General features: G+C 45.0%; 1 protein-coding gene across 8 annotated transcripts in view; it reads left to right on the forward strand.

Annotated features, from left to right (window-relative positions):
- Nucleotides 1-21,489, forward strand: part of cacna1aa (calcium channel, voltage-dependent, P/Q type, alpha 1A subunit, a) — a 67,844-nt gene that overhangs the window by 43,497 nt on the left and 2,858 nt on the right. For 3 of the 8 annotated variants that reach the window (XM_061065251.1, XM_061065243.1, XM_061065249.1), the window contains 13 exons: nucleotides 189-286; nucleotides 793-943; nucleotides 2,251-2,378; nucleotides 4,098-4,194; nucleotides 9,040-9,154; nucleotides 9,663-9,770; nucleotides 12,019-12,122; nucleotides 13,989-14,104; nucleotides 14,221-14,353; nucleotides 16,573-16,686; nucleotides 18,048-18,086; nucleotides 20,508-20,721; nucleotides 20,838-21,115. In XM_061065251.1, coding sequence (XP_060921234.1) covers nucleotides 189-286; nucleotides 793-943; nucleotides 2,251-2,378; nucleotides 4,098-4,194; nucleotides 9,040-9,154; nucleotides 9,663-9,770; nucleotides 12,019-12,122; nucleotides 13,989-14,104; nucleotides 14,221-14,353; nucleotides 16,573-16,686; nucleotides 18,048-18,086; nucleotides 20,508-20,721; nucleotides 20,838-21,115 — 1,695 coding nt within the window. The remainder of the gene's footprint in view (nucleotides 1-188; nucleotides 287-792; nucleotides 944-2,250; nucleotides 2,379-4,097; nucleotides 4,195-9,039; nucleotides 9,155-9,662; nucleotides 9,771-12,018; nucleotides 12,123-13,988; nucleotides 14,105-14,220; nucleotides 14,354-16,572; nucleotides 16,687-18,047; nucleotides 18,087-20,507; nucleotides 20,722-20,837; nucleotides 21,116-21,489) is intronic. The other 5 variants (XM_061065245.1, XM_061065244.1, XM_061065246.1 and 2 more) reach the window with 5 other exon arrangements.

Below are 21,489 nucleotides of genomic sequence, written 5' to 3' on the forward strand. Positions count from 1 at the left end.
GGTAGATAAGGGGATGAGGATGATGGTAATCCTCGTGAGGATTTGGTGCATAACAGGATCATGATGGAGGAGTTAACGGCAGTAAAAGGTTTTAAAAGTGTTGAAGCCACGCTGTCAGGATGAGGGAGGTCGCCCGATGATCGCCGCTGGTCTCTGAGTGTTTAACTTTGACTGATTGTGTTCAACAGCTGTTTGGGAATATTCAACTGGAAAAGGAGGAAGACAGTGCCATCAACCAGCACAACAACTTCAGGACCTTCGTACAAGCTCTCATGCTGCTCTTCAGGTGTGTGTGTGTGTGTGAGAGAGAGAGAAGAGAGAGTGAGAGAGAGTGACAGAGAGAGAGAGAGAGAGAGAGAGAGTAAGAGAAAGAGAGAGTGAGAGAGTAAAATAGAGAGAGAGAGAGAGTGAGAGAGAGAGACAGAGAGAGAGAGAGAGAGAGAGAGTAAGACAGAGAAAGAGAGAGAGAGAGAAAGAGAGAGAAGAGAGAGAGAGTGACAGAGAGAGAAAGAGACAGAGAAAGAGAGTGAGAGAGTAAGACAGAGAAAGAGAGAGAAGAGAGAGAGAGTGAGAGAGAGAGTGAGAGAGTAAGAGAAAGAGAGAGAGAGAGTGAGATAGTGAGATAGAGAGAGAGCATTTGTGTGCCCATGAATCTGAATTGAAACTGTGTTGATTTACTTCTTGTCTTCTAAACAAAATGCAGGATTTCTAAAATCCTAAACCTTCTCCATTTATCCTCCAAATCATAAATCATAAATTAAGGACCCTTTTTTTCCCCTCGTCTGTGTTTAGGAGTGCAACAGGGGAGGCGTGGCATGAAATCATGCTGGCGTGTCTGGGGGGTAAGAACTGTGACGAGCTGTCAGGGAACACAGATCCAGAGTGTGGCAGCCAGTTCGCCTACCTCTACTTTGTCTCCTTCATCTTCTTCTGTTCCTTCCTGGTGAGTTCAAAGCTTCACAATGCAACGCCCACATCTGCTCCATGTCACTGTTTTATGATGCAGTGACTTTTAAAACCCGTCTGATTTTGATGTCGAAAGGGGGCATTACATATTATTCACAATCATTTACAAAATGCAAGTATGAAAATCTTTGCTACAGAAGAAGTAGACAGCACTTAACATCCTAGATTGTAGTAATATATCAACAATATGAATAATATGATCTCAGGTAAATTAACCTATGTGTGATTATCCACAACAGTTACATATTTAAATCTCTGTCTGGATATATTGTTCTTCTTTTTCGTCGTGAAAGGTTCATTTGCGTTTATTTTAGTTATTTATTTTTATTTATTTTCTTTCTTTCTTTTTTCTCTTTATTATTATTATCATTATTTTTTGCTTCGTTTTGTATGTATTATGTAATAAATAGTACTATCATTCCCTGTACAGTTACTACCTTACATATAGACTTTGTATTGGCAGCATGAGGGTGGGGGGAAAGAAAAGGAAATGCTTGTTGTCATATTTTTCTGCCCAATGCTTTTTTGTATTTTCTTTTCTTTCTATTTTTTCTTAAATAAAAAAAATGCATCAAAAGAAAAAAAGGAGAAGCAGACGTGCAATAATTCTATGTACATACACCTGGTGGTGCAACCTGGACACATCGTCAGTGATGTGCCCCGGGGTCATCGGGTGTTTTGGGGTCTCAACATCTGACGCCTTACATTTCGGCCATTTTTTTCAAGATCTTGACCTCTTTATCTGGGAGTAACAACCCTGGTTTTCCTCTGAGTCAATTTCTCAGGATTTCCTAACTCGTATCACAGGAAACCAGCATTTATTTATTTTATCCCGAGATAATTGAGTCCAGAGCATGTCTGCTTAGGGCTTCCGTACTTTGCTTTGAATCCCAACACATATCTGCCTTTTGGACTGCTCATGTTTGTTATTCTCATGGTAAAACATCCAAATAAATCTATTTTCATTCAAGGTTGTTACACAGTAATAAAACTAACCCAACCGTGTGAATACTTGCATAAGGCAACATCCTGCATGAAAATATGAATGCAATACTTCAATAATAAGCCTCTATTACGTCTGCAGAGTCCAGCTGTGATAGTCGCCCTCTTATTCTGTTTTAATCTTTAAGACGAGACCGGGTCAGATTCTTCTTTCTGCAGTGTTTCTGATTCTTTGCAGCTCGTGGTCACAGCTTGTAAAGGATTCAGAGATCACTATCATGTGTCCCATCAGATCTGTAACTCTTCTTGTGTGTGTGTGTGTGTTTGTGTGTTTGTGTGTAGATGCTGAATCTGTTTGTTGCCGTCATCATGGACAACTTTGAGTACCTGACTAGGGATTCATCCATTCTGGGACCTCACCACCTGGATGAGTATGTCAGGATATGGGCCGAGTATGATCCCGCTGCCTGGTGAGTGGTAACGTGCACGCCCTCAGGTGCACGACGACACACACACAGATACACACAACTAACTGTAAACTGGCAGGCAACAACACAAGTTTGTTTGATGTGTTTGTACACTAGCCAAAGAAATCAAATCATAAGTTCTGTTGTGTGTTTTTATTGCATAAAACATGAGCTCAATATGTTTCAAAGAGTGTAGAAATAGAAATAGGAGAAAAGCAGCGACCTTGTGTTTAATTTTCAAGCGAGAGAGCTGCAAGGGGGATCTGAGAATAACCTCATCAGGGTTATCTCGCTCTCACACCGTACAACCCCTCCCTCCCTCCCTCCCTACCTCCTCCTGTCCTCAAACACCTCCCAAACCCTTCCAAATCGTGTCCCCACCTCTGGAATCTGCATACTGCTGAAAACTTAACGTGGCGACGTCTACGCTCCAAACACAAGCTCCCCGTGTCGCAGCTCTGTAGACGTGCTGCGTTTGATGGTATCTGTATTCCAGTGCCTGTGTGTTGCCCTCGTGCTGTCCTGTAGACTGCACATGGACTGCTCTAACCAGGGGAAGAAAAGGAAAAGGAAGAAGAGAATGAACGGCTGGATCCATGGCAATATTCAGAAAGGACAGATAAAATGTTCAGGATTGGTCATTTTATCCAGCATCCAAACACTATTTATTATATTTGTATAAACCGTATTTACACCCTGACATCAGCTTATTAAATCATGCTCTGAGGACAGATAAGAGCGGTCATCTCTCGCTGCTGTAAACTACGACCTATCACAGCCATGAGGTCCGAATGGAAAGTAACCAATCAAATGCCTCCCTGTGCTTTTCTACCCTTTCACTGCCACTGAGGGTATTCTACGTCTACCAGAGGATTGCAGAATTAGCTTAGCGCAAATGACCGCTGCCATGGTTACTTATCACCGCTAAAAAAGAGAGCGACAGAAGCAGAGAAGGCGGCATGAGAAAGAGTTTAGGGTCTGAAAAGTGACGCCATGTTAGCCGTCTTTCTCTAGTCATGTTTGTTTTTTACATTCAGTTTTCATACCGCTGAATGAGACGTGAGGTAGTTGAGGTACTCGCTCGTGCATGCATGTGGGGGGGGGGGGGGGGTGGGGGGGGGCGTGGCTTTTTAAAGTTTAGACGGAGCCCTGAGGAGATTTCACCTTTCAAATCTTGCTAGCTTTCCAGAATAACCAACCCTGCCTTTAACTCTTTTTTTTTTTTTTTACCGCAGAAATCAAAATATATTTTCAAAGTGCTTTAAAATGTAACGTTTGTTTTTTTTTCTCCCAACATGCTAACACGCTCTTTTAACCCCTTCTTCACTGACTGTAACTCGAGTGCCGCAGAGCACAGGGAACAAAAAGTCACCCAGCTGAACACATATTTAAGAGGGAGGGAAACGGCACACTACAAGCAGCTATTAAGGGAGTCACTGTTTACAAAGCGCATGCTTTTCTACTCTGTTTGCAATCCTTTAATTACACACAACCAGTCAGGGGGTTGGACTGGAGAGAGGGAGGAAAGGGCGGTCGAACTGAACTTAACTCCACAGAGCCTGTTAGTTACAATAAACACATTCAAGTATTTTCCGATGCTGTGTATTTGTCAATCTTGTGCTCTTCCTCCCAATGTTTTTTCTCTTCTCTCTGGATCTGTGTGTGTTTTTTTCTGTTTTTTGTGTGTGTGTGTTTCTTAACTCCCCTGTATTCTTCTTGCAGCGGGCGAATTCATTATAAGGACATGTACAGTTTATTGCGAGTTATCGACCCGCCTCTCGGCTTAGGCAAGAAATGCCCTCATAGGGTGGCCTGCAAGGTTTGACTTCCATTCAGTAAAAAAAATCTCTCAAGCACACTTTGCTAGCCACAGCATTCGGGGAATGGAATGAATGCCGCTTTATGTTATTTTATCTTTTTCATTTCAATTTTTTACAACCATTTTCGACCTGCATTCTGAACTGCTGAGAGAATGTGCGGGACAATGCAGACACCCAGAGAAGCATGTGAAATGCACTCAGTGAAATGGGGCGGGGGGGAAAAAAAATCCACATTAAGAAGTTTGAACACTGTAAAAAAAAAAAAAAAAAAAAGATCTTTTCTTTTTTTCTTTTGAGTATTCTTTTCTTTTGCTTGCTGTGGAGCCATGGCTATAATGTAGCAAGCTACGGTTGCCCACTGTAGTGTTGCATTGTTCTTGGTTTTTTGGGGGTTGGGGGAAAGACAGAAACTGCATTGACTCCCCTTCCTCCTCCTCCTCCTCCTCCTCCTCCTCCTCCTCCTCCTCCTCCTCCTCCACCTTCCCGTCCCTCCTCATCCGAGCAGGTCAAGCTCTGCCACACATACACATATCTTTTTTCCTACTGCAGAGTATTGTTTTCTGATATTACAAGAGAACATTTAATCCTTATTTTCCTCTTGTTGTCTCCCCTCCTTCTGTCATTTACTCCCTCTCTTTTTTACGACGTGACAATCTTTGAGTTCTTGAGCTCCTTTAAGACGGCGCGCCTTCACAGCCTCTCCAGATCAGCCCAATAACCTTGTTCTTTCTGTTGTTTTTGTTCTTTCACTTTCCTTTTGGTTCTTCTCTTTTTTTTCCTCTCAATCTTTGACGCTGTGACACTCTCGATCTTTCTCCCTCCTGCTCCATCTTCTCTCTCTGAACATCTCCATCTCTCCCTTTCTCTGCGCTCTTGTTGGCGGGTTGATGGAACTGGCTGATGATGATGATGCAGTGGCAGGATCAGTTGCAGGGAAATGTATGACATGCTGAGGCACATGTGTCCTCCACTGGGCCTCGGGAAGAGGTGTCCAGCACGGGTGGCCTACAAGGTCAGAAAGGACCCCATCCTCACCCTGAGTCTCCTTTAGGTGTTGGGGAGGGAGGGAGGGAGGGAGGGAGGGAAGGGGGCCAGGGAACTGAGCGCTCAACGTGGTGTCAATTTTTTAGTGTTGTGGTTTCTTTGGTTCTGTTTCCTTTTTCTCCTCGTGGAAAGTGGGGGTGGGCTCATCGGTGTTGTGGACTTGTGTGGTGGTGTGCGATTGGTGGGTGGAGGTAGAAAGACAATCAGGGGTTAAGGGTAAGGCGGGGGATGTGTATCCACAGGAGGGGATGAGAAGAGGGACCTTCTCAGCTCGTTTGCACAGTGCACAACGATCACACATTATTACACGTCCATGCAAAAGCATCACACTACAAACAACTATCATAACATCGGAATCATGTTTTTTTCTCCATGTAGAGTGATGCTAGTTTGTTGAAACATCTACGTTCATGACAATATTCAAGATACTGATTTATAAGACATCTCCCTCATGTAGACACTTCCAAACACACACACAGAAACATGCATGTGCAGCAGGGCTTGGAAGGTCCTGCAGACTTACGTCCTCTGACTCGTCCCGTCCTGTGGATGGGGCAGACACACAAACACATGCAAACACACACACACACACACACAGAATTCCAGCTGTATCATCCTTCACAGTACAGTAGGTGTTACCTGTTACTCCTAATGGTAGAGAGAGCAGACGGGCTTGTGTCAGTGGTGTGTTTTCCTCAGAGAGCCTTTGGTTGCCATACAGACGCAGTTTCTTTTTTCTGTTAACCCTTCATGTAAGCAGCTCCAAGCCCCCTCCCCCCCCCCTCCCAGCAGCCTTTTCTATCTGCAAGTCCAATCTTCTCTTTTGTCCTTTGGTTCTGTCGTCAATGCAGTTCTATTCTGTTTCCAGCCCCCCCCCCCCTCTTTCATCTCTGCATATTGCTCCCCTCCCCCACACATGCACACTCCCTCACCTGCCTTCTGCATGGCCGATAACCTCCAACACCCCCTGTCTGTCAAAATAACTCAGCACAGACACAGAGTAAAAGATTTAGAACACTAACAATACCTTTTACGCCACAACATGTTCATGTAACACCCCCTTGTGATCGAACCCGACAGCATCACGAGACATCATTGGCAGATCACTGTGAGCCTCAGGGGACAGCCGGCCACACAGCCTGTAGGCACAGGAGATCACTCCCATTGCTGACCATCGCTTCATCCAACCTCCTTCTCCTCCGTCCTCCAGCAGAACCCGGGCCAAATAGTACTGATCACTAAGGACGCAGTTCCTTTAAGTGACCGGACATCTTCATACACCTTGTGGAGAAACTTGCCGTCTTTACTGAAGAAAAAAAAACTGAAGGCGCAAAAATCTCTTGATGTATTGAATGTTTGTAATTTTTCGGTCATGTCCAGGACATTTAATACAAGATTTGTCAGACGGTTTTTGTGTATCAAGCACAGCGGCAAGGCCATAAAAACGCAGCTGTACAAGACGTAGTCTATCGTAAACAAGTCCGACGACGACGACTTACTGAACACGACCAGCGCCTGGTGCTAATGCACGTTAGAATAAAGTGAACCACTGCTGCTCCAACCTACTATCTAGTGTAGGTTATCTTTAGTCATAGGGTCTAAATATTATGTCATGGGCTGATGAATGAACATCATCTAGAGCTGTTGTTTACATCTAATTCATGCTCTGATGAGGTCAGGGTCGTGCTGCAGAAGCAATACACGTCCAGGGCGTTTTGGACGACGATATCCTGCAGACATCAAACGGCAAAAGGACACATTTTCCCCCCGTCATACCATCTGGGATCTGTCCTTCTTCTTCTCCGTTTTTTCTGTCCACTTGCTTCCTCTTTTCGGCCCACCATGATAGGCGTGCAACTGCTGTGACGTTATTGACTTGAGATTGGTGTAAACACAGTTCATCCTCACAGACGAGTTTGCCTTCTGCGGTCCAAAGTTGTCCTCACTATCTGGACAGAGTCGTGTTATTTGACCCGGTTTTGCTACTTTACCTCTGTCTCTTTCTTACAGAATCATGTTTTCATTTTTTAATCCCAGCCTTAGAGTAGATGCTCTCTTTCTCTCCTCGTCTTTTCAGTTTTACCCTCGTACGTTTCTCTTCAAATCCTCCTCCCTGAACTTAAAGGAATCCCCTCAGCGCCCCCTGTCCAGCAGCCTTAACACACCCTACATGCATGACTATGGCAAAAACATAACTTACATAACTGTTTCTGGATCACGTTTCCAGAAGTTTGCCATGTCTGTGTTCATGCCTTACTCCTCCCCACTCTCCCTAAGCCAATGAGATCAATCCAAACCTTACCTTTGACTTTCCAACCCGTCCACAGAACAATGAGCCACAATGCTCCACTGCTTTTTTACCTCTGATCTTCTCTGTCCTGAAGAGAGGCAGCAGAGCCTTCAGGCAGGATCGCTTTCTTACAGACACAGCCGACACAGTGTGGTGATGTTTCTTTCTTTATCTCCTCGTTATCAGTTTCTCTTTTCATTTTCTTTTTAGTCGCTTCTTCTCTTTACTCACTCCTGATCATAACCCTATTGATCTATTGATTTTAACACCTCTATCATCAGCTTTCCCCCTTCAACTATCTCTTTTTCTGGCAGCAGAAATATTTCCTCACCTCATATTTCCGACATTTATCTCTGGATTATATTCACACGATCAACCATTTTGATTTCCATGGAGGCCTTTTTTCTTATTTTCCACAGAACACTGCTCTCTCTCACCTTGTTAACCCTCTAAGTCCATGCCCATTCGTCACACCTTAGACTTCAGATAATCAGAGATAGAGCTAGTTACTCTATCACTCCAGCTGAGCCCCATACTTTACCAATTTTTTTATTTCTTTCAATAAAAAGCTTTAAAAAACTCACAAACTCATTCTAATGTCGCCAACAGAGGATGCTCTCTGTGTACGGCTGCGCAGCTGCTTGTCCTGTGAGGCATAATGTGCATCGCATGCTGCATGGGGGTGAGATGTGCAAGAAGGCTTTGGGGGGGGGGGGGGGGGGGATAAAGGTTTTAAAAGAGTTTTTAAAGGAGGGACATTTTTAAGCTTGATATGTGGGAGGCATGATATGCTGCATGTTGGGGTGGTCGCCGTATCCTGTCACCAAACACACACTGACTTCACTCTGGCCTCAGTGAGTTGGTGTGTGTCTCTGTAAAGTCTGTTTGAATTAAAAAAACCAACAGGACCTTAAAGGATGAAGCCAATAAACGAAAACTAGAGTGTTCCCTCTCCTTAGATTGGTCCCTTGGTTGTTTTTGCTTTATTGGTTTATCATCCGGTCTTTGTGGTTTTTCACTGTGAACCTCCAAAACCCCCCAGGGGGAGCTCTGCATAGGAGTGGCTGCTTCTCGGTCTGTCCTGATGGTTTTTTTTTTTTTATCAGGAGAAGGCTCAGGATTGGTCGTGTAGACAACCTGTGAGATCTTTTAGAGGTCAGAAAACATACCTAGAAGCTTAAGTTTTAAAATAAATTGTAATTTTAGTAAAGGGACAAATCGAGAAGAAAATTCTTCATTAAATACCTTTAAACTCACAGGTTATCATATCAGAAAATAAGAGTTAAAAAGAAAATCCTCGTTGTCTGAGTCATCTTTGACAGGCAGACGGAGTCAGAGTCAGCTACAGACACTATGCAATGCTCCCTTTACCCCCTCCCTTACCCCAAACCCCCCCCCCCCCTCCCCCCCTCCCTCTTGACTCCCCCCTTGTCACCTGGAGGTTCCACATACATCCCACTTACTTCCTGGTTTTTCCTCACCGCCCACACTGATTGGCTCCCCCTCACAGAGACTCCTCCGCATGGATCTTCCCGTTGCCGACGACAACACGGTCCACTTCAACTCCACGCTCATGGCCCTGATCCGCACGGCCCTGGACATCAAGATCGCCAAGGGTGCGGAAGGTTTGGAACCCCCTTTACCTCCTTTTTCTCCAAATGTTCACCTTTTTTCTATTCTTCTTTTTCTGATTTCCTTCTTGGTGCCTTCAGTGCTGTCTGCTAGAATCCAGAAACCGTCAGCTCTCCCTGATGCTTCTCCTTCTGTACCTTAAGTACAATGTTTGATATGGCAGTACATCCTGTCTGTGTGTGTGAGGCTGAATGTTGATATTTGAATTCAGTGCTGACATCATTGCTATTTGACCCTTTTAATAAGTTTTCTTCTCTTCTGTGTGTCTCTGTTTTCATGTTTGTTTGTCCTCTCATACCTTTTCTATCAATCTGAATGTGTGTGAATGGTTTGTGTGCTTATTTTATACACATTTGCGTCTGAATTTCAATGTGTCCACGTTCTTGGACATGGGTGTGTGTGTGTGTGTGTGTGTGTGTGTGTGTGTGTGTGTGTGTGTGTGTGTGTGTGTGTGTGTGTGTGTGTGTGTGTGCGTGCACATGCTCGTTGAATCTGCACTAGGTGGCGTCGACAAGCACCAGATGGACGCGGAGCTGAGGAAGGAGATGATGGCGATTTGGCCCAATCTGTCCCAGAAGACTCTGGATTTGCTGGTTACGCCGCACAAGTGTAAGTTGCAGAGTGTGGGTGCAGGTGCAGAAAATGTGGCCTCGGATGCAGCCACCCTGCGCCCGCCCAGTGCTCCAACGATGTTTCTCTTCACGCCACCCGAGGAAACCGCTTCTCTCAGCCAGTCTCTGTCACTGCTGCACCCTCTGATACAGCTGGCACATGACCCCACTTACCCACACCCACATACTGCAAGTCTGTAAAGACGTCATTATGTGGACACGAGGAAAGACAAACAATGGTTCTGAGAAGTTTACACCTGGTATTAAAATATGTCCTCTGACAGCTGATTGTGAGTACGGTATGACCAGTATGAATTGAGCCAGGGTCATGGCTCGATTAGGTCATTTCATTGGACTTCTGTCCTTGTCCCAGTCCTGGTATACATTTATTTTAGTACTGAAGTATTGAGTATTTATTGAAGTATGTCCGACTCTACTACAGAAGGTGTGATGCCCCCTTTCGGCTTTCTTTCCTTCCTCTTTGTCGACCTATTGCATCACACACCAAACAGTTTTTAGCAGAATTTATCCAGCGTCGAACTGGTTGTACAGTATGTCAAACGTTTAAAAAAACAAAAGCTTTACATTGTAAATTTCTACGCTTTACTCTTGGTACAAATGATATGCATGCCATCCCTTTAGCTCATGCATCCCAAAGGCAGACGCCAGCACGACTTCTGCTATGCTATGCATTTTTATGCTGTTTCGCTTTCGGGGTTAAAGCTCGGCATGGTAAATGTAGAGCATGGGCATAACACCTTGGCCAGTTTATTTTATCATTATCGAGGTGTGTTCGATGTTTACATTGTATTTTAAACATCGGACATCCTACCTGAATTCATGTAAGCTGTGATTTGTGCACAGCCTGCTCGTGCATACTTGACTTAGACTTTGAGAAGACATCAGTAAGAATGACAGGTAAGTAGGGTTAGGGTTGCACTAAATATGGTGAGGATACGGCCCCTCAGTTGTAGCGTGGAGCACATACATGTATGTCTCAGACACATGTGGCCACACAGTTGTTTGGGTGGTCATAGTGTCTACACATGTTCTTGGGATCGTCCACCTGTGATCGAGTCACTCAGGATACATGGTAATACCAAACTGCAACCTACAGGGTTGAAAAATGAACCATTGAGGAATGCAAATAACTGCAGTTCCTCAGATGTCCACTTGAGGCAGGCTCTGAAACCCAAGGAAGGCGGGCGTTTGCCAGGATGCTTAAAGCCCACCTCAACGTCACTGCTATGCCTTTTTTCTAGATTGTCTTAAAGATAGGACGAGTCAGCATTTCCAATATGGCCACCGCCATCTTTCAGCTTCCAAAAGCCTCCTCAGAAACCAATGATGTCATGGAGACTACGTCCATGTCTTATACAGTCTATGGTTAATACCAGGTGTAAACAGATTCACCAATACAGCTCAGGCGGCCTGGAAGACACTAAGAACTACACACACACACACACACTTCCTCTCCTTCCTTTCAGCCACAGAAACACTCACCAGAACAAGTCCCTCCCCACCAGCTCCACCGAGACCCCCGACACCTCACCTGTGTGTGCCTGAAATCAGAGGGTGCCTCACTATAGATCAACTCTCTATAGACGTCTTTTCACTCCAGGGGCGGTCAGCTGTGTACAGTTACTGGCTGGCTGTTTGATAGAAGTTACTGAGTGTCATTACACTGAGACCAAATGCACGTGTGCTAATGCACTAGTTGCATAAAACAGTGAATGCTTAAGACTGTGAAATGCATGTGATATGCTATCAAAACAACCAAAAGCTATGAAAAACATTTCATGCTTTTATTATTACATTTGCATTCGAGTCAAAAGAAGACAGTGATAGTCTCAATCAGATATCACAGATTTGATTTATTTTTCTTTCATTTTGAAATGACATAAATTTTAATTTTGTGTTGATTCTTGCGATCGGATGATTGCCGATTTCTGGAGCGACTGAATTTTGTTTCATTTATCAGAATGAGTTGCTTTTGATTGCAAGAGTTTACTTGTGACAAATATAAATGCAATATAGAGTTTCAATCAAGTAATATAGATTAAAAAAAAAAGAAAAAAAAAAGATCTGTTTGTGAAAAGACTATATGCTCAATGTTCATGTGTGCGTGTGTGTGAGTTTAAGCGTGTTTGTGTTTGTGTGCACGCCTCACCCCTTTCTGCCATTCCTCGCGCTCAGGGTCCATACCAAAGGGTCTAATCTTGCAGGGTAACTTGTCATTCTCTCAGCAGCGACAGACCTGACGGTTGGGAAAATCTACGCTGCCATGATGATCATGGAGTACTACCGGCAGAGCAAAATCAAGCGCTCACAGGCACTTCGGGATGATCAGGTACTGGTGTCTCAAAGAGAACAACACTCTCCTCTCTTTGCATCCGACCCCTTAAAGTGTAAGGCAGACTGACGCACTGAAATCAAGGCTCCCGGGCTGTAACCCCATTCATAAAAATCCAGGACTGTGACAACCCTTCTCCACATCCAGGGATCATTATTCAGCCTCTAAAAATGGGCATTCATGATCATGGGGCAAATCTCAACTCTTATATGCACTGCCCCTCTTCTAACACCATAACCAGTGCTGCCATCTGGTGGCACAAATGTGTAACTTTCCTGCTCTCACAGGGATTGTAGTACTGGCACGGTGCAGAAAGAAGCTCCCCTTAGGAATTTCTCATTCTTTAAAGCGCTTGGTCATACGCATCTACAGCTATGTAGTGGATTACATGGCTGAGGATATCGGGGGGGGGTTTGGTGTTAAGCAGGTTAAGAGTTGTCACAGTCCCCGAGGTGCCCGTGCCTTTTACGTCACAGGAGCGCTCATTATGGCTCCTTCTCCTCAGCTTGATTCTCTCCCGTGTCGACTGCTTGAAAATATTCTGTACCTCCTCACTCCCCTTCACCCATGCCTGTAACCTGGGACAGTTAAGATTTGCATCATGGTATTGCTGCACTGTTCTGTACTCTGACAAAACTGTTCCCTGTCAAAGGAAGAGACGCACAAAGCTAGCTGACATGAATTCTGCTGTATTCCATCTTCATATCATATCATAGCATCGTATCAGATCTGATGTTTTAGGGTCATTACAGGTTAAGCGTGTCCTGTTGCAGCACCTCTGTATCAGTTGTGTCTTAAGTATTGGTGTAAAGTCCACACTTAACCCCTGCATTCACTCCAGTTAGTTTGTAACTTAAGAAGTTGTGTCATTGTTTGGTTGCTGCACCAGAGAGACGTAAGGTTCATCTTAACTACTACTACAAACTAACTAAAATATGGTTGCAGAAATGTTGCTTCAACCCAGTGCTGTTCCGCACCTTCTTCCCACGTAAACTTCATTCAAAATGTTTTGCCCCTTCTGGACATAATCTCATCTCTCCAATCCGCATAACACGTTGTAAACTGCTGCCTTTGTTGACCCGGGGAGGCAGCGTTTCATGAGCACAGCAAATCCAAAAAGCTTGACTTTTGTCACCATGTAATGTGATATTAAATCATAGGTTCATTCAACAGTTTGGATTGAAAGTATCATCCATCATTTATTTAAGATCAGGTAATAGCTGCTTTAAAACTATGGGGGAAAAAAAGGTAATAGTGTCGTTCTGAGGACTTATATTTGATTGACAATGAATGTAGCCCTTTGTCCCATCATGCATTTCACCTGCTATGTTCCCCTCTGCAGGATTGTTGCAGTGTTTATCTCCCATGATGACCAATCCCTCCTTTGACCGAAGCCCCTCCTATATCACTCCCCGATTTATTCTTAATGCAATGCCTCTGCTTCTGCAAACGTCTTTGGTTTTATTTTTATTTTTCAGTTGATATTACGACATTAAACCAATCAGATGAAACCTGCAATGTTTACTGATCCATATACTTTCCTTATTGGATCTTATTAAACACTCTTATGGTTTGACATCTGGACCTGGACATCTCAGAGGGTTTCCAGGTCCCAGAGTGCACTTTGAGTCCAACCATCTCATTCTCCCGCTGCTGGGCATCAGTTGCTCTAAAGTTACCGCCCCCCCCCCCCCGCCCTCGTTTCTTCCTCCTGCATTACCTCTTCTGCCTCGCTCTGCTTCAGCCGACAGCCCGCCCTTTCTCTCTCTACATGTCCTCTGTTCCTGCTCTGCTCCTTCTCCCTCCATTTCCCTGTCAGTCTGCCTGATAGCTGGCGACGGCCATGTTGTATATCTCACACAGAATCGAACGCCATTACTGTTTCAGCGCGTGGAGCCACCTTCCCCGACCCAGGACGGGGGTCCGGGACTTAACAACGCTCTGCCTCCGCCTAACACAACAGAGACGGCCAACAGCCTGTGAGTGTGTGACGATGACATGCTCTACTTTACAGGACATGAGAGCGGTGCCGTTAAGAAAGTTGTGTCTTTGATGGTGTGTGTGTGTGTTTGTACGGGCGTGTGTGTGTGTGTAGGCCGGTGGGAGGCGGGATCCCGGAGAGCCAATCATGGGTGACGGCTCGTGCTCAGGAGATGTCCCAGAAGGTGGGCAGCTGGAGTCCTGAGGGACACCCTGAGGACGGCCTGGGAAGCATGAGCAACTCTCAGGTAGAAAGCTCAGATACACACACACGCTGAGGATCGCACACTGAAACACACACTCTCACACTCTCACACACACACACACACGATTGTATTCATTAAGTTTGTGTGACAAGTACTCAAACACTCGATCCATTCAACATTTGTCCTGACTTTCATGTCATTGCTGCCAAATGAAATCCAAAAGAACCGCTGGGGATGATACAACGGGAAAATAAACTGCGATCTGCGAACAGTAACAGATTTAAATCGCCATGGAAACCAGTGCCCCTTCCAGGTTTATAATTAGGACCTGAGGTCTGTGTTTGCCTCCATTTAAACTAAGGTTAATGTAAAATACAGCTACTTATTGTCGATCAGGTCAACGCGCCATCATCATTAATGAAAAGAAGAGCACTGCTTCTAAATACTGCATGTACTGTTTAATCTGACGCAGCCATATTACAAAAAAATAAAGAGAGGTTCAGAGCTCATACTGGCCCGTCTGTAACGCTTTACTGCGATCTGTCTTTCCTTGATTATTCAGTTAGCATCGTCATGTGGATAACTAGTCTCATCCCTCAATCGTGTCGCTCCACACAGTTTTTTTACCGTCTTTTAACCACATGTCATTGCGAGTCTTCCTTGCCTGCGTCTTCAGGGTGTCATCATATGAAACCTCTCTGTTTGTAGACCTCCTGGAGTCGGCCCCTGTTGCAAGGTCACCTCTCCACATCCACTGTTGGAGGTCTGGAGATGTTTAAACTGAGTTTGATAGAAGAGAACAGCTGTGGCTACACACAGCTCAATAAGAGGGCTCATCATAAAACACAAAGAACAACAAGAGGATGTTAGTCTCACCTCATTGTTGTTTGGTTTCTGAGTTGTTGGGCAGCAAGCAAAGACCACATGTGGTAGAAGAACACTTAATATAATGCAAATAAAAAGAATTTCCTAGTTGTTAGCACGGAGGCTAATTCAGCTAATATTGTAAACTTAAACAGAAGCTTTGCTGAAGAGATGAAGTTAAACTGAAGCCCTCGCTGCCATATTTAGCTCCACTTCTGGAAGTATACGTCAAACAAAATACACTTTGGAAACCAAAATGTTGCTGGAGGACAGCAACCAATCTGCAACAACCCAAACAGTTCCCATAAGGAGTGCTAATGCTAAATGCTAATTCAAAAAACACATGCAAAAGTCCAAAACAAATGCAACAACTAAAAACACACCGCCGTAGTTTTCTGTTTGAGCTTTCACACTTGTACAGAAGCTGCATGTGTGAACCCAAAAAGCTAAAATGTTTCACTCCGACTTTACCCGGAGTTTTTCCTGCCGGTCGCCTGGTGAATTCTCCGTGTGATTATGGGTTGAGCTGATGTGAGAACGCAGCAAGAGATTCACTGTGATCAAGCAGGAGGAGGGGGGTGATGTTGATAATCTGGACCAGCGCAAGACCGTGGACCCCGCCCACTGAAGGATAGCCCCCCACTGAGAGGCGTCTGTGTGAACAAGCGACTCAGAATGATTTCAGGGGCAGTCTGCCTGAAATTTTCAAGACGCAAAAAGTGAAAACGGCTCGTGTCTGTCTCTGACTTCGCAGCGTGTTTGCTGTTTATACAGTCGTTTCTTTCGGCTCTTTGCATCATGTTGTCTTCATTCGGGGCGTCTCTGTCGTAGCGTTTGTTTTGGTCTTTTGCACGTACTGTAGAGCTTACGTCGTTTTCTAAATCTTAAAGCACATTTCTTCTTAATGTAAATTGTTTGGAACGGTTGCCGCTGCACAAAATAGCCAGTCATCATTTCCTTCTCCCAATGCACCTGGGTAATAATGTTAATAGCACAGGTATGTTTTTCTAAATTTTCTTTGGAATACACTCAAGCTTGTCCTCGATTGAGTCCCCCTCATCGTGCCATAGACAAAGGATCTTTGTATTATTTTAGCAGCTTCTTTTCTCAAAGCAACATTTGCAAACACAAAAATAAGATGTTGATAATGATCTGTAAGACCAGACCACAAATCCCTTGTTTACATTCATTGCTAGACTAAGAAATATGAGGACAAATAAAGACGAAGATAAAGTCCCTCTTCACACACACTCACTCAGCTTTTCCCACTAACCACTCTGACCTCTCTGGGAGCCTCGGTTCTCTGCTTTCTTTGGATAACAAACTCTCCCACCTGTCCCCCTGCTCCCTCTCAGTTTTCATGGCAGCCATCTCCTGCTCTCCTGCTCTGTTTGCAGACGGTAGAGATGAGAGAGATGGGGCAGGATGGTTACTCGGATACTGAGCACTTTCCACCAATGGAAGGCCATGGCAGGGCCGCTTCCATGCCCCGCCTCCCGGGCGACAACCAAGTGAGCAGCATTCTCACCTTTCCACTCCCCCCCCCCATTTTCTGTGTTCCTCACCCGCTTTGGTTGGAAATGGTCATATTCTCAAAGGTCTGACTTGTCGCTCAAACCTTTATTGCTGTGGTTGCTCTTAATCCAAGAGGGAGGAAGTTTAGGATCGTTGCATTTCTCGTTGGTATTTTCTTTTGCCACAGATCAACGTGCAGAATGAGAATATTCCACAACAGATTAATTAATCCAGATTAAAAAGTTCTTCTGAATCTTGAAGACATGGATTCAAAAGGAATCACAGCAAGACAAAGTCAGACCTTCTGCTTCTCTGTTCTCCTCTCCCCCTGTTGTCTCCTGTCATCCTGACACATGCATGCAGGTTTTTTTTTTTTTTTTTAACTGTGATCGTCCCGTTTTCCACCCGACACACTCATCCATTTTATATTCTTTCATATTCCGGTGAGCGCTCTGGTTGTCATACTCACACAACATAATTATAAATACAAAAACACACACACATGCACACTTCTGTGCCCTCCATTATTTTCCTCTTCTTCTTTTTGATTTCTTTATCTTTTTTTGTACTAAACTGTCTCTTCCTTTTCTATCGAAGGTTTTTGCCTGTGCTGAACTCTTTATGAATTTTGGGGGGGTTTTATTCCCCCCCCAGGACTGGAACCAGCATGTCATTGTGTGTGTGTGTATGTGTGCGAGTGTGTGTGTGTGTGTGTGTGTTACAGAAGTGTGCGTGTGGGGAGGTGTGTGTTGTTTACACGAGTGTGCTCTGTAGTTTTTTCACTGTGCTCTGTTTTTGTTTTGTCACTCTGTTGTCTGCTGTGTGAATTAACTGTACCTGTGCGTGTTTGCGACGATGCATATCCATTTGTGTGTGTGTGTGTGTGTGTGTGTGTGTATGTGTGTATGTGTGTGTTTTGCTAATTGTCGTCACTGCTGTTGTGACCGCGCTGCTGTTGATTGAGCATTTTTCATGGTGACCTTTGTCTCTGTGACCCCGTGTGGGCACCATCCACCCTCGTGTCCGTGGTAAGTGTTTCTCTTCCACCGTCACTGCAGCTTCGGTGTCTAATCACACACTCTCTCTCTCTCTCTCTCTCTCTCTCTCTCTCTCTCTCCACCCTGGCACCCCCGTCTCTGTTTTGGTTGAACCTCCACCTAATTGTACTCCTCTGTCCCCCTTTTTTTCTCTTCCATTGTGTATCAAACCATCCTCTCCTCCTCCCTTCCCTCTTTCTTCTTTCTGGTTCTGTGTGTGTGTTCCATGTGTGTCCACTCCTTTGGTGTATTTGTGGCTCTTTGTGTGTGTGTGTGTGTGTGTGTGTGTGTGTGTATGTGTCTTCTCTGTGCTCGTACAGCAGCGGAGGAAGGGGAAACAACGTGGCAGTAACCTCAGTGTATGTACCCTGTCTTCCCTGTCTCGTCTCTCTCTCTCTCTCTCTCTCTCTCTCTCTCTCTCTCTCTCTCTCCTTGTGAAACTTGTTTTTCCTCATCCGTCATGTCTCCATGTTGTCTCTTTATCTTGGGAAGCTTTTTCCGTCTCTAAGATATATTCAGAGAACTCTCTTTTGCATGACCACAATCTTATGCCAGCCCAGCTTCCCAAACTAATCCCAGCATCCTTAGCTTCCAGTGTCATGCACCAAACGCAATGTGTGTTTGGTTTCTGGGCCGTACTCTGCACGTCTCCTGTCGTTGTAAACCATCATGCCACACTGTCTCGTGGCCTCTGTGTGTCCTTTCTCTCTCTCTGCGTCTCTCTTTTTCTCTCAGCTGCTTGTGCTTTGTTGCTCTGTGTCTTCATGCCTGTGTACTCGATGCTGTCTATGTCTCCCCATCTGTGTTAAGAGTCTTCATTCATTCCTGCCTACTTGCATGCAAGAAAGAAGTTAAAAGTGTGTGAGAGTTTGTGGAGATGACGAGAGTATGAACGAGGACTGATTCAGGTGTGATCGAGTATGAATGGAGGTGTTGTTGGGATTCTCAGTGCTACTTCTTTGAGGACAGATACTCTGTTTTATTTTTTTAAAAACATCCACCAGTTGATTTGTCACTTAACTCTGAAAATCAGGCCGGCTGCCTAAAAGATCTAGCACTGAAGTAGCCTGATATGGTTTACATGTCCAGGTCAGAAAACGTGTGGCTCCATAGGCTCTGTCCTGCTGTCCCCACATCAGAGCATGAGCACTCAGGACAACACCTATGTAGCTGCCTGCATGGCTGGATAAAACTGTGTTGAAACTGCAGAAGTAGAGGAGTTTGTGCAGCCTGGAATGTTCCATGTTCAGGGGTTTAGGGGGGTGGTGAGGATGGAGGACTGCTGCGAGTCGTACTGACCCTTCTACTCCCTTTTTTTTTTTCTCTGTTACAAAGCAACTCCAGACGCATGGAAGGCATGGCCATTTGCCATCATCTGTCTGATTCTTTTTTTTTGTATTCTTTTCTCTTGTGCAACTTTTTTATTTCTCTGTAAAAGGGATCGGCAGTTACTGTAGTTTAAACCCTGAGCCGTTTTTCAGAGGAGATATTTGGTGACTCGCACAGGTGTTGAAGAAAAACGTCTGAATTCCTCAAATTCTTTGAGGTATAATATGCAAGATTTTTAAGAAATATAGAGGAGATATCACAGAGAGAAGTCAAACTCTGACCTCTGCGTTCACACCGACGGGACGGTGCTTCCTTCACCCAGAGGATCGAACTTGTTCCATGCATGTTTTTTTCCCTCTCTAACCGTTAGTCCTGCCACCGTGTGGGGGGAAGAGAGATGGCTCCGCCCACTCAGGGACGCTGTTTGTAGCAGCTTGATGGAGTAGAGCAACATTGCAGGGCAACCAAACAGACTCTCTGAGATGAAGAAAACACTGTGATTGGTCGAAAATACTTGAAAGAAATAAGAACAAAATCCACTTGGGCTGCACATCAGAATGAAGGTTAAAACTCAATAAGGTGGTGCCCCGCTTTCAGCTGGTTTACTATTGGACCTGCTCCAGTTTTAACAAGCTAGCAAGCTGCAAACTGGTTGTAGGTTGAAAGGTGAAACATGGACAACTGTACAGCTCCCAGCGGCGCCGGGACTGTGAAACATGTGCAGAACCCTGAGTCCAGATTGGGTCTGATTGAGGTGTTTACATGCAACCACGTTATCCATGTGTGTCTTTGAGAAATTCATCTCAACATGATTGCAGTCGGTCTAACATAATTGAAAAAGTCCAGTTTTCGTCCGACTCACAGTAATTCCACTTCTCCCGGTCTGCATGTGACCGTACTGAGTGGTGCTAAAGTGTGACTTCTACTGGCACGACATTTGCATATTATACCTTTAAAGAATAAAGAGGAGTCTGTGTTGTAGGTAAGGACACAGTTTGATGAAGCTGCTCTTTGCAGGACACAACGAAATTCAAAAGGGAGGGAATACTTCAGCTTAAGGAAAAAGAGATAACAGCCTGTGTTCGATTGGATATTTCAAAAGTATGAGTGCTTAAACAAGCCGAGGCTGAAGACTACATACCTGCCACTTCGATTCTTTTTTCCAGAAGGGAAGGGTTATCTCATGTTTATATTTTTTAAAGGTGCATATTGATTAGGAGGTTATTATAAATGCAGGGGTGTGTGAATATGTGATGTGGGAGGAGGACGGGTTGGCTCATGGAGTAAAATCAACAGAGCTCATTCACATACAAACATAAACACACATACACACCCGTTACCTCTCAGAAAACATCAACAGACATTCAAAGGAAGCATCTCTCCCTCTCTCTCCCTCCCTGCCGTGGTGCTCTCTCTCTCTCTCTCTCTCTCTCTCTCTCTTTCACTCTCAGACCATCAGCGACAGCAGTCCCATGAAGCGCTCGGCATCGTCTCTGGGCCACAGCAGGTCCGGGCGAGGACACCGGGACAAAGGAGGACCGGACGACTACACGATGGAGCGTGTGCCCGAGGAGGGGAGGAGCTCCAGACACGGACACCGGCGAAAAGAGCGGAGTCATCGGGCGTCTGAAAGGTCCCTCTGTCGATACACGGAGGCTGACACAGGTGGGGCAGAACAAAACCCCCACACTTATGTTTTCTTTAAGTTTGGTATTATGTTGTTGCCTACATCAAAACAATCTTTATCATTGTTTACACTACTCATGTCTCTGCACCTTCAGGCCTCGGCACAGACCTGAGCACGACCACGCAGTCAGGCGACCTCAAAGACAAGGACCGGGACAGGGATCGCGGCCGGTCCAAAGACCGCAAGCACCACCATCATCACCACCACCACCACGGCTCCGTGGACAAAGAGCGCTATGTAGCAGAGCGGGGTGGCGAGTACGGACACAGGCACTCCCGCGAGAGAGAGCAAGACCGGGAGAGGGAGAGAGAGAGGGACCGGCGCTGGTCTCGATCGCCCAGCGAGGGACGCGAGTGCCTGACACACAGACAGGTGGGCTAACGGGGATTTGTGTGCATGAGGTTTTTTTTTTTACTCATTGTAAGGGATACACTAAAAAAACGAATCAGGGCGCTGGTGGAGCAGTGGTTAGTGCGCGCACCCCATGTACGGAGTTTATAGTTCTCCAAGCGGGCGGCCCAGGTTCAAATCCAGCCTGTGGCTCCTTTCCTGCATGTCATTCCCTACTCTCTCTCTCCCTGATTTCTGACTCTATCCACTGTCCTATCTCTCTAATAAAGAAACAAAAAGCCCAAAAATAAATCTTTAAAGTCTTTATATGTGATTTTTCAGACTTAAATATAATATAAATCAAGTATATCCTCTGAAAATAACTCTGTGAGTCATGACTGTCTACAATGGGTGTA

The sequence above is a fragment of the Labrus mixtus genome, chromosome 20, assembly GCF_963584025.1.
Source record: "Labrus mixtus chromosome 20, fLabMix1.1, whole genome shotgun sequence".
Classification (NCBI taxonomy): domain Eukaryota; kingdom Metazoa; phylum Chordata; class Actinopteri; order Labriformes; family Labridae; genus Labrus; species Labrus mixtus.